General features: G+C 49.5%; 2 protein-coding genes across 2 annotated transcripts; one reads left to right on the plus strand and one right to left on the minus strand.

Moving 5' to 3' along the window:
• The first annotated feature begins 5,011 nt into the window (after positions 1-5,011).
• On the plus strand, positions 5,012-8,907 carry PPM1M (protein phosphatase, Mg2+/Mn2+ dependent, 1M). The gene is made up of 10 exons (XM_006876020.1): positions 5,012-5,261; positions 5,941-6,064; positions 6,228-6,482; positions 6,881-6,993; positions 7,360-7,444; positions 7,552-7,670; positions 7,849-7,912; positions 8,129-8,236; positions 8,314-8,462; positions 8,763-8,907. Exons 1-10 carry the CDS (start codon positions 5,038-5,040, stop codon positions 8,905-8,907), a joined length of 1,386 nt encoding a protein of 461 aa, XP_006876082.1. The 5' UTR covers positions 5,012-5,037.
• A 3,551-nt stretch (positions 8,908-12,458) lies between these two features.
• LOC102820496 (transmembrane protein 113-like) lies at positions 12,459-13,117 on the minus strand. Its single transcript, XM_006876049.1, is given in 5 exon segments — positions 12,459-12,500; positions 12,503-12,631; positions 12,799-12,921; positions 12,924-13,006; positions 13,099-13,117. Coding segments are annotated over 5 exon segments (396 nt in total).
• Positions 13,118-13,136: the final 19 nt, after the last annotated feature.

The raw sequence follows: 13,136 nt of genomic DNA on the forward strand, positions 1-13,136 counted from the left end.
TTTTTTTTTTTTTTTTGAGGATAAAACCATTTTATTGCATTTTGAAAGTGCGGGGCATAGGCAGTGAGAAGTCTCAGTAGGGTAGGCAGATTCCAGTTACATCAGGAAGAGAGGGGTAAGGGACCCAGAGACTGGGCCTTAAGGGTGGGTGCATAAGGCTTCATTCCACTATTCCTGTAAGTCTTTACAAGTCATTCATAAGGACCTTGAAGCCCTGATGGGGGATAGGTCCTCCTGTTCAAGGCTCTGAGCCTGGAGCTGAAAGCTGTTGGCATCCAAGTTAGACAGGGTGCTCCTTGGGAGATTTCAGAGCTAGATGAAGAAATGGACATGGCGAAGTACTCAGAGGTTTCTTGGATTGGAGGACATGAACGGAGGTCTCAGTTGGTCCCGTAGCAACTTCAGTTCCTCCTGCAGAATTTCTGATTCCTTCCACAGCAGATGCTGCTCACTCTGTAATTCCTGGTGAAGGCCCCTGGTATCATTGTACTTTCCTGATCCTGGCTGCATCTGTGCTTGGGTCTGCTCCTGCACTTGTCTCCGAAGGCTCTGCAGTTCTCTTCTAAGTCTTTCTAGGTGTTGCTCAAGAAGAAGGAACCTCCTTTCTGGGCTCCCCTGCAGCAACCTTAGTGATGCTTTCAGGGCAGAGATCTGGTGCTTCTGCTGCTCTTGTTCTTCCAGTAGGCCCTGCACAGACTGCTTTAGTGCACCAATCACCTGAGCCTGAGATCTAAGCTGGGATCAGTGAACAGTAACTTCATCCCAGAGAGAGGATGGACTGTGGGCCTCAGCCCAGCTCAGTACCTTTGGAACAATGGGAGGAATCTCCAGAGTCCAGGGCTGTTGAGCTCGGACTCCAGACTGGGGAGGCATGTAAAGTGGGGAAGTCCACGTTCCAGCCAGGTCCCCTGCTGCGGTGAAGACCCCAAGGGGATATAGCTGCTGCTTAATCCTGGCCACGTTTCCATCAGTGGCACTGAGAAGTGTATTGAGTTGTTCAGACCAGCTCAGGCCCCTACTCATATCCTGCGGCTGAGGCCCTTACTCTCCCAGAGAGGATATCGAGCCACAGCCCACAAGAGACCACAATGTCAGATCAAAAGCAAATGGTGGGGAAATAATATTAGTGAATGGATTCAATACTAGATGAGAACCGAGACTCTGGGGCAAGTCAAGGGAGCAGGGCTCTGGGGGAACTGGGGAAAAAGCAGAATACCCTAGTAAATAGATGTCAGGTAGGAGTTGAAGGCACCGATATTGGTTGAGACCAGCCCAGATCCAGACACAGACGCCATTGCGTCCAACCTCTGCCAAAGACCTATCCTGGAATGTTTTGATTACACCATTGTATTTGATTGACAGTTTTGCTGGGTAGAGGATTCTTGGGTGGCAGTTTTTTTGTTTCAGGGTTTTATATATGTCTCCCCATTGCCTTCTTGCCTGCATGGTTTCTGTTGAGAAATCCGAGCTTAATCTGATTTGCTTGCCTTTGTATGTTACATTTCTCTTTTCCCAAATTGCTTTCAAGATTTTGTCCTTATCTTTAATTTTGAGAGCTTGATTATTGTATGTTTTGGTTATTGTCTTTTATGGTCTATCTTTCCTGGGGTTCATTGAGCTTCTTGAATGTTTATCTTTTCACTTTTCAGGATGTTAGGAAAATTTTCTTCCACAAGCTCTTCAACTATCTTCTCTGTGGACTTGTGTGATATTTCCTGTTCCGGAATGCCATTAATTCTTAAATTATTCCTCTTCATGTTATCCAACATGAATCTTAGGCCTTCTTCAGATTTTTAATCCTTTTTTGTGTTTGCTAGTCTATCTTAGTAGTGTTGAGAGATTTATCTTCTAGTTCACTAGTTCTGGCTTCTAGCTCTTCATTTCTACTCCTTTGCCCTTTCAGTGTATTGTCCATTTCTGATATTCTATTATTAATCGTTTGGACCTCTTTCTGTAGGTTTTGATTTATTTCCAGTGCTGTGTCTATCTTATTTGATTGTTCCTGTAGCGCTTTCCTGACTTCGTCCTTATTTTTCTCAACATTCTTACGTAGTGTTTTGATACATTTTATAATCATTTTTTCTGAATTCCTTCTCAGGCATTTCCAAAGCCTGCCCATCTTCCAGTATGGAGTGAAGGTCTACTACCAGCTCATTTGCCTAGTCACTTTATCTCATTTCTGGACATGTGCAGATATGGTCATCTGCTTCTGTTTTTTGGGCATCTTCAGGGGTATCTGTGGCCTTAATACTCAGATGGGTGTGTATTTTGATATGTTTTATGCTTTCTGATTGCCTCCAGGTAGATGTGATCAGGAAATGGGCTTCCTTTTTTACTCTTCTTCTTGAGAAATTTCACAATGCCACTGTTGGTTGTTTTGATGTAATTTAGGATTTAATTTTCGGCCGATTTCCTTTTTAGTCTGCCTGTCCTGCTCCACAATCCCTGTTCAGGCCTTTTTTCTAGGTATAAACCGTTCAGGGCCAGCTGTGGCCGTTTGGTTTTAAGTGCAAACTGTCTCTTTAAATTTCAAAGAGATCTGTGCACATGCGTAGTAGAACCCTCCAAGGGTGGGGCCGGGATGTCCACTAGCTTAGGCACCCCTACAGTCACTAGAATGGAGGTGCTCAGACAACAAGGGACTAATGAACAGCTACCAAAAGAAAAGAATGTCCACACCTTTGTCTCCGCAGTTCTGTCAGGCCTCCATGGCTTCTCCGATCCTTCCCCTGCTTGGTCTCACCCAAGATGGCGTCGACTGGAGCAGCTGAGCATCTTCAATTAGAAAGCAATGGATTTCTTGCTTCTGCTACAAATTCCCCCAGCTGTAAGCCTTCCAACCTACTAAATATTCCTTTATATGAAGTTCAGAGTTCTGGGACCAACCCCTGAGCCTGCCTTGTCCTGTATTCTGTGTTGTTGTTGATGTAGCTCCTTACTGCATTTCCACCCGATCCGCCATCTTGTGTGTTCTCTCTCAATGATCAATTTTTTGGAAGTAGATCATCAGACCTTTCTTCTGTGATGCCTCTTTGTGCATATGGACCTCCAACCTTTCTGTTAACAGCTGAGCATGTGGTAACTATTTGTACCAGATCTATCTAGAGCAAATAATCTGAGAAGCTGGATTATATGAAGAAGAATGTGGCATTAGGATTGGAGACTCATTAACAACATGAATATGCAGATGGTACTATCTTTCTTGCTGTAAGTGAAGAGGATTTAAAGTACCTACTGATGAAGATAAAGACCATTTTATCCTATGGCCTTCCATATTGATTGTGCCATATATAAAGATAATAAAAATCCTTATAGCTGGGCCAATAAATAACACGATAAATGGAGAAATGATTGAAGTTATCCAAGACTTCCTGTTGCTTGGATCCACGATCAGCATTCATGCAAGTAGCAGGTAAAAAATCAAATGATGTGTTGTACTGGGTAAATGTGCTGCACAGGATCTCTTTATAGTGTTCAAGAACAAAGATATCAGTTTGAGGACTAAGGTGGGCCTCACTCAAGCCATGGTATTTTCAATGCATGTGAAAGTGGGACAGTGAATAAGGAAGACCATAGAAGATTTGATACATCTGAGTTGTAGTGTTGGAGAAGAATACTGAAGGTACCATGGGCTGCCAGAACAACAAACCAGGTCTGTGTTGGAAGCAGTGCAGCCAGAATGCTCCTTAAAAGTCAGGGTGGCGAGACTCTGTCTCTCATACTTTGGAGAAGGACATCATGCTTGGTGAGTGGTGGGTTAGCAAAAAAGAGAAAGACGCCCAAAGAGATGGATTGGCACGGTGGCAGCAGCTGGAGTTCAAGCGGAACTCTCAGTGGAGCAGGGCTGGCTAAGGATGGAATGAAGTGGGGCTACTGAATTTGAACATGAGCTTGGGTGTAGAGGTGAAAGTAGGTGTCACCCTCCCTGGGGACACAGAGCTATGGGGTCTCATGAACTTTTGAATTTGAAAACTGTCTTCCTGGATGAAAGGGGAAGAGAAAGGGTTTTTTTGAGTCATTAGCACTGTCATAATGGAAACATTACCACCCTGTCTTTGGGGACACTTCCCTCTGTAGGCCTCAAACTCCTTCATCATGAAATGACAATAGCAGCCTATACAGGGTGTGGGGTATCAGTGGTAAAGGGTGATAAAGTGCTTTGCTCACATGCTGATGTGAAGGATGATACTGTCCTTGTTCTCAAGATGACAGTTAGCTAGAGGTTAACAGACTGCAACATCTCACCCCCAGGTCTGATGAAAGTTTTTCACTTCCCTTGCCTGAAGTCTGAAATAACACGGGGAGACATGGGATTCCCTTTAAAAAATGGATTTCCCTCTTGATTTATGGACATCTATGGAGCCTGTTGTCCAGAGGACATCGTGATTAGAGGGGCTGCAGTTTGGGAGAGTGGTCTTGGTGGGTACAGAGTCTCTGGGTTGAGGAGGTCTCATCTGAGGATAAAGGGTGCTGGGTGCGAGGTTGGTTGGGTGAGGATTAGAGGCCACCTGAGGGAACACTGAGTTCTGAGACATTCTTACTCAATGTATCTTCTGACAGCTCCAAGGACATCCTGCCCCCATGTTCCCCTTGTGTAAGGTCTGAGCTCTGTAGGAGGAAGCTAGAGGCCCACGCAGGAGGCTCAGGATCTCGCTGACCGGGGCCTCTCCCCCACTGCACATCTCTGTTGAGTGGGGAGAAGAGGGTCTTTTCCATCTCAAGGGTTAGTGCTCTGCTCTTGGGTGAACCTTCAATCCTGCTCAGTGTGACTGTATGATACAGGGAGGTGAAGTTTCATGAGGCCCCGTTTTCTTGATTACAAACGTGGTTGCTAACATTTGCATCTAAACTCTGTTGAGGCTTCAGAATCCGACAGTCCGGGTGGGGGGTGGCGGGAAGTGAGGGTTCGCCCACAGCGCTGCGCGCTGCTCCGGCCCCGCCCCCAGGCCCGCTTCCTCCTCCCTGAGGCGGGCGGGTGAGCTCAGGGCTCACCACTCGGGCCCTGGCTCTCCACGGGCAGCCCCGGGCCGCCACGCCATGTCCGCCAGCTGGTTCCGGCGCCGCCTCCTGCCTGGGGGTCCGCTCTCCGCGCCGCGGCCCCCGGGGCCCCGCGCCAGTCCAGTGCCCTACCGGCGGCCTCGCTTCCTGCGCGGCTCGACGTCGAGCGTGGGTGCGGCCGATGCCTCGCGCCGCCGGGACGTCCGGCCTGTGCGCAGCCCCGCGCGGGGTCGTGTGCTACCCTGGAACGCGGGCTACGCCGAGTGAGTGCTCCCATCCGGGGTGACCCCCACTCAGGATCCCATCCCACTCTGGGACGACCCTCACCAGGATGACTCTCCGCTCGGCATCTCCAGCCTGGGCCCCTGAACTGACCCAGAACACTGGCTAGCTGAGTGAACAGCACCCCACCTCGCCTCACCTTGTGGATGACTCCTGGCTGCTCTCGCTTTGGGACCTGTGACAATTTTCCACCTTATCCCATCCCAGCCCTTTCTTTGGGACTCCATTCTCCTTCAGAGATGGTTGGGGTTGGGTAGGAACTGCACCCCAGGCAGGGGCTTCCAACAGGAGGCAGTGTGTGGCTGTGTACAGTACCAGCATTCAGTCTTTGAGATTACACACAATGCTTCTCGCCCTGGATTTGCCTTGTGTGGGACAGGTGATGAGTGATCCTTCATGAGATGGGACTGAGGTAGAAATGGGAGCCCCAGATCTTCCTGGGCAGCCCCACCCAATTCAGCAGACAGGCTTCAGAGAGCTGAACTGAGTTTTTCCTTAGCTGTGATGACACTGGAAACAAATTGTGGTTGTCTAGGTGTCTGTCTGGGATAGCATGGGGCTATTTCCTCAGAGGAAGGGCTCCCTTCTCTCTGTGCCAGCTCAGGTCTCTTGTCATGGGGATGTGGGTGTATCCATCTGCTGTCCACTTTCTGCCCTCAGGATCATCAACGCAGGGAAATCTGAGTTTAATGAGGATCAGGCTGCCTGTGGGCAGCTGAGCATCCGGCGATCTGATTTTGGAGCTGTAGAGGACCAGGAGTGGCTGACCCTTTGTCCAGAAGAGGTAAGTACAATGGGCCTGAGCCTTTCTCAGAGGTGGGGTCAGGACACTGCCCATGTGTGTAGGCTGAGTTTCCTGTCTTGTTGTTCCATGTCCTGGCTCATGCTGGCCCAGGGGACCACTGGGGAAGCCAGGTGGGGCCTGAAGTCAAGCCCTTCCTGCACAGTTCCTGACAGGTCATTACTGGGCCCTGTTTGATGGGCATGGCGGTCCTGCAGCAGCCATCATAGCTGCCAACACCCTGCACTCCTGCTTACGCCAGCAGCTGGAAGCTGTAGTGGAGGGCGTGGTGGCCACTCAGCCCCCCATGAACCTCAGTGGCCACTGCGTCTGCCTCAGTGACCCCCAGTTTGTGGAGGAAAAGGGCATCCGACCACAAGACATAGTGATTGGGGCTCTGGAGAGCGCCTTCCAGGAATGTGTGAGTGTGGCCTTGGACCCAGAGAGGAGGGTCTGCCCAAGAATGTGAGGAAGCTCTGGGTTGTAGGGAATCCATGCATACTATGGGGATCACCTTGCATCTTTGGGTTGGGAGGACGAGATTGGATTTGTTTGTTCATGACTAGTGGTTACCATTGTCAGGATCATAGCCCCTCCCATTTACCCAGCACCTGGTATATGTTAGGTGCTTCTACCATCTCTTGTTGTCCACTCCATTGATCTGAGCTGAGGGATCCCTTTCTAGATCTCCCTACTATAGGGTGCCCTGGGTCAGGCCAGCAAGCCTGCATTTGGGAGTGAACTGTAGGGTGGGAGTCAGGGGCTAGTTGGTATGGTGACAGTAATGACAGTAGCTGAGGTGGCCTCTGTTTGCCCCAGGATGAGGTGATTGGGCGGGAGCTGGAAGCCTCAGGCCAGGTGGGCGGCTGCACAGCCTTAGTGGCTGTGTCTCTGCAAGGAAAGCTATATATGGCCAATGCAGGGGATAGCAGGTGAGTGAGCTCGGGAGGGTGGGCACCAGGGGCAGTGGGAGATAATGAAAGGGAACTGGACGTTGTGGGGTATACATGGGGAGGATGACTGGCTGGATTTTTGTGTGTATTTGGTATATGTCTACTGATGGGTGGGCAGTGGATGCCAGGCTCCCCAAGGCAACCAGGGGCCTCAAGTGCCAGTCCAAAAGGCTGAGCCTTTACCTGTTGGCCATAGGCAGCCATGGAAGGCTTTGAGCAAGGGATTAGCATGGGCAGAGTGGGCTCCTGGTAGTTGGAGGAAGGGTCAGCAGAAAGGAGGCCTTGGGTGGAGACTGCCCATTCTTCTCCCTCTCTGCCCTTCTCTATTCCCACCCCTCGTTCCAGGGCCATCTTGGTCCGGAGAGATGAGGTTCGGCCAATGAGCTCTGAGTTCACCCCTGAAACTGAGCGGCAGAGGATCCAGCAGCTGGTAGGTGCCCTTGATAAAGAGGCTGTGGATTCTTAACTACTGGCCAACAGAGGGAGGTCCACAGCCAACAGAGGGAGCCTGACCTGAGTATGGCCTCCACACCCCAGGCTTTTGTTTACCCTGAACTCCTGGCTAGTGAGTTTACCCGACTGGAGTTCCCTCGGCGCCTGAAGGGAGATGATTTGGGGCAGAAGGTTTTGTTCCGGGATTACTACATGAGCGGCTGGTGAGCCAGGCCAGATGGGAGCACAGTGGGAAGGGAGAGCCCTGGCACCCCAACCCTGCATTATGGCCTGCAGTAATTACCTATCTGGGTAGTGAGGGGGTGGTAAGCTGGGCCCTGGGCTAGGGAGAGACGAGATGGGGAAAAGGGTCTGGGTTGATGCTGGGTCTGTTTCTGGTAGGAGTTACAAGCATGTGGAGAAGTCGGATCTCAAGTACCCACTTATCCACGGGCAGGGTAGGCAGGTCAGTGTCTGGCTCCCCTCCAAAGAAGCTCTCTTAAATTGCACCTGCAGAGATGTCCTTTGTTGGTGGCTGTGGCTGATGTCCTGGGGTCTACTTCGAGACCAGTGTTTCTCCCCTGGATTCCCAAGGGCCTGGCTGTCTCCCCTTGTGCTAGTCTTGAACTTGGGTATTTGTTGGGGCTTCTCGCCATCACTTCACACCCCATGTTGCCCCTAGGCTCGGTTACTGGGAACACTGGCTGTTTCCCGGGGCCTGGGAGACCATCAGCTCAGAGTCCTGGACACAAACATCCAGCTCAAGCCGTTCTTACTCTGTGTCCCACAGGTGAGGGGGCCATGTGGACCACCCGTTTTCATGTGCCTGGGAATGTGGAAGATGAGGCTAGTGGGCTGTGCTTGCAGGTGACAGTGCTGGATGTGGACCAGCTCCAGTTAGAGGAAGAGGATGTCATTGTCATGGCAACTGACGGACTTTGGGACGTCCTATCCAATGAGCAAGTGGCACGACTGGTACGAAGCTTCCTCCTTCGGAACCGAGAGGACCCTCACAGGTACTGTAGGTGTTGAGGACCAGCCTGAGCTGGTGCCAACAGCACCAATAAGTAGTTCTATTTGAGAAGCTGGTACAGACATTGAGCCTGGTTAAGTGGTGGGTGGTGAGCATCAGGGTTGTCTCAAGCTTCCTGTGGATGACTGCGGTGCAGCCTTTGTCCTTCTTAGGCTTGTGCTGGTCTGGCCCCAATTTGACTGCATTGCTTGTCTTACAAGTATGCACTCATGTGCAGTGGGTTCTTTCTGAGAGCTGGTCCTGCCTTTGGTCTGCCCCTGCATCTGCAAGATGGTTCCCACAGGTTCTCGGAGCTGGCCCAAATGCTGATCCACAGTACACAAGGGACTGAAGACGACCCTAAAGGAGAAGGTCTGGTGTCCTACGATGATGTCTCTGTATTCGTAATTCCCTTGCACAACTGGAGCCAAGGAAGCAGTGGTCACTGAGGATTCAGGTAGGACACTGCAGCCCAGGCCCACTTGGACTGGTGCAGTCTGGACACCCCTCCACTGTAGCCAAGAGCAGAACCTTCTGCCCTGTCCCCAGACAGAGCCCAGTACTCTTGCCTCTCATTCCCACTTACCCCCATTCAAGGGGAACATTTATACCAGACAAGTCAGAGCTAGAAGGGTGCAGAGAGTTGGCTCCTTGGACACCCCTATACAGGCAGGAAAGAATCCTAGTGTTAACACCCCACTGGTGGGATACTGAGGGACCATACACTTCAAGACACCCATGTATGGTTCCTCAACAGCCCAAGATACTATTACCAGATGGGTATTGGCTAAGGATGCTAGGACAGGCAGTCCTAGTGCTTGAATCTAGGTCTCCCAATTCATAAATGTCCACTCACGACCCTCAAAGTCATGCAGCATAGGAACCGTTGGGCAGTCTATGTTTGCTGAAACAGCCACCCTGAAGACAGTCTTTCCTCCACAGGAGGCAAGACCCAGGTTCTGGGACTAAAGTCAGGGGAGAGCAAAAGTGGCCAAGAGGAGGCGCCTGGGGTTGGAGGTGGGTGACCCCAGACCTGGACGCAGACCTGCCCTGAAGCCCTGGTGGCGCCTTTATTTTGTTGCTCCCCATCACTTTTGATTAAATGGTATTGTACAGAAGAGCCGTGACTCGTTGGACAGCTTTTACTAGTTCTTGATACTTTCTAGTGGATTAGCTTCAGTTCCCCCTTGTCCTTCACCTTGCAAAGAATAGTTGCTCAGGGAACACGTCTGAATTCCTGGGATTGAGGTGACAAGTCACTTGGGTCTCTGGGGTTTGCTGTTTGGTTCTTCACTTTCTCCACAAGACTGTTGTCATCTTAGACTTGCTAAGGTTCAGGTACTTGGAAAGTATTGGCAGAATAAGGCAACCACCACCTTCCTGATCTCTCTACCCTTCTGACTCACTTTATCCGTGGACAACTGAATTGACTTCTCAACTCACAACCCTAGACTATAGCCAGAAGAGGCCCAGTAGGCCCAGTGTTGACAGCAAAGCTTGCGTACTTAATCCATCTGGGAAGCCCTCAGAACCTATTCTTGCCCCTTATCTCCTTTAAACTGCATGTCTAAACATTCTCCAAGGGAAGCGAGAAAAACTACAAAACCAGACATTTCTCATTTTCACATAGCTATAGTCCACAGCTCAAGACTTTGGGCCTGAACCTGTTCACATCTGTGTCCTGACAAGCTGGTGTTGGCCCTGGAAGCTCTGGGCAGCATCTCTCCAAAGCTCTACCATTTAGGCAGCTGGCAAATGCAGTTTTACTTCTTTTTCTCAGCAAAGCTCTTCCTTTCCTTAACAAAGCGTGGGCAGTCCTGAGTCTGCCTCTTACCCACATCAACTGCTGTGCTGGTAGCCCGTTTGGCTTGCTTCTGATCCAGCCTACTGCCTGCCTGCTTATGCTCTTCACTCCATGAGGCCAAGGTATGGGGAACAGGTGCAGATCTCCACAAAGGTACATAAGTAACTGCTGCAAGGGGAGACATGCTGACCCACTTGTTCATGTCTCAGCAGAGTGAAGCCTGCGGCAGCCTCCTCCCACCAGGATGTGCTAGGCTCTCTTCCTCCTTGAACAGTCCCTGCCAGAGCCGCACATGACTGACCACATGAGCTAGCATGTTTCCACCAGTGCCCAAGCCAATGACCATGGGGAAGTTGCAGGCCCCAGGATTCCTTCTAATTTTGCTTTAAAGAGGAAGGCAAGGGACAGAAAGTAAGTTGTGCAGCTCAGCCTCTAGGACATGGCTATAGGTGGGGGGCCAGCCTGTGTACCAGATCTGGTGCATGAGCTACAAGGAGAGATCCTACCATGCTTGCCCACCTTCTGGCCTAGCTGGATGAACCTTCTTCCAGTCAGTTACCAGTGTACATGAGATGACTGTGGTAGAGAAAAATGGAGGTACATGTAGCCTAAGGGTGTGTGACAAAAGAAGTATTTGATGGTAAAGAGTGGCTCAGGCTGGCCTTTCCTAGACACTCAGTCCGACCCTGTGGCAGCTATTTGAGCCAGGTTACAAAGACCCAGGTTTCTGTATTCCAAGAACTGAGTCTAGAGGCTCCTCTGCTTTAGTCACCAGGGGGCAAGCAAAGGAAGCCTGACAATCGAGCCACACAGCATTATAGCAAGTTCCAATGTGAGCCAGGAAGACTAACAGAAGACCACCCAACCCTCTCTGCAACTCTGGGAAGCAGGTGAACAATGCTAGTGAAACTCAGTGGCAAAGGCTGCAACCATAAAATTCTGTCCAAGACCATTAACATGGAAAAAAAAAGTTTATATGTTAAGTACAAAAGGGACATAAAATTGTATATACAGTAGAGTAACAACTATGTAAACACACCAAAAAACTATGCACCAAGTTGTCTAGAGGAACATTTAACACCAAAAGATTAACAGTGGTAGCATTTGGGTAGCAAACTGATTCTTTAAAAATTTCCAAATTTTTCTTAATAACATTATGATTGCAACAGGGAATCATTTTTCTGAAACGCGTCTCTGGCTGGTAATTGAGCAGTGTAACATTGCTGTTACAGGTGGCTTTGGCTCAGCTCAGGAGAGGGCTACTCCTCACTGTGAGCTACGTTACTTCTGGCTCCCACCATTATGCCTTTCTCCCTTCATTATGCCCTATCCCCACCACATCTCCAGTTGCTTTCAGCCCTATCTTCTGTCCTCCCCAACTTGGGAACCAAAGGGCCTGTCCCACAAATAGAGGCCCCATAATGGCATAGTTTCAAAAAAGATGGGGTATCTCAGTGTAGGGCACACAGGAACTCAAATACAAAACATTTTCCTGTTGCTGAGCAAGTCATGCTTGGTGGTTGCTTAGGTTGCAGATGTGTTAATTATGCAGCCTTTCTTAACCCACAGCTCTAAATTCTCTCTTGAACAGTTAGTTACTCTTACCACAAATTTTCTACTCTGGCTAGCTGGGAGTACGCAGAAAACAGTTCCGATCATGTGGCTTTTTAAAGTCTTACAGCTATGTAGTAGGAGGCACCTTGGCAGCTATAGATTTCAGGCTGGGTTTGGGAAAGGCATATGCCTTGACTTGAACAAGTCAGAAAGTAATTGCTTGTGATTCACAGCCTAGTCCTGCAGCAGATCAGCAGCAGTGATGGCGTGTTTAACTGCTGAGCCACTATGGATGCTGGGGCAGAATCAATACCTGGTGAAGCCCAGCTTTTAGAGCGGCAGAGACTGTGTGCACTGCCTACTCAGGGCAGGAGCCAACTTTTGGTAGCTTAACCCATGCCTGGCTAGCACCCCTCCCTTTCCCAAGAGAAGGCAAAGGAAAGAAGTAAAGGAGCCTCAAACAAACTGAAAATGCTCTGGGGTCCAGCATCCTGTCCCCAAGTGCTGTAAGCCAGACACAAAAAGCAAGTCAAGAGTCACTGTCCTGTACTCACAGGCACAGACAGGGCATCACTGGGCTAATACTTCAGAAGGGGGTCCCAAAGTGCTGTTTGAGGAACACAGGAAGTCATCCCAAGACCCTCATTTAGCTGCCAAGGAAACAGCAAACACTTGGAAGCTTTGCTTCATTCAGTTTCCTGAAAGAAAAGGTAAAGGGAAGACTCACTAATACTTGTGGCAAACACTATTAGCAAGGTGCAGTCTTTCTCCTGGGCTGCAGGACACTTAACTTTTTCAGCTGAATTCTTGAGAAACTGCAGTATGAGAGAGACAGGTCTCATAACACCCTTAACCTATATATACGTATGAAGGGACGTCAGAAAGTTCGTGGAAAATTAAATCGAAAGATAATGCAATTTTCCCACAAACTTCTTGAAGCCCCTCTCATATATACAGTTTATATATGCACATGCGTACACACCCACACACAGATATATTTAAATGATGGTGCACACAGTGTGCTAAAATACCAGAAATCAAAGATCATATATAAAAATGCTAAATAGAACATATAACACAGGCCTAGAACCAGCTCTTGGTTGGGGAGCTGGTGAAAAAGGGTGATACCACCTGGAGACTATATACACAATTTGTGGTGGGCAGGGAAGCATCAGTGTAAACCACCCAGACTCACTCCACAATACTGGCCCATAAGAAAGCCTGGTGCACCTACCATACAAAAACAGGCTTTCACTTTGCTTTTATACATAACCAGGCTTGCCAGGTACCCAGGGGACCATGGGTCAGTCTTGGTGACAG

This window comes from Chrysochloris asiatica, unplaced genomic scaffold (assembly GCF_000296735.1).
Source record: "Chrysochloris asiatica unplaced genomic scaffold, ChrAsi1.0 scaffold00350, whole genome shotgun sequence".
NCBI classification, from domain to species: Eukaryota; Metazoa; Chordata; class Mammalia; order Afrosoricida; family Chrysochloridae; genus Chrysochloris; species Chrysochloris asiatica.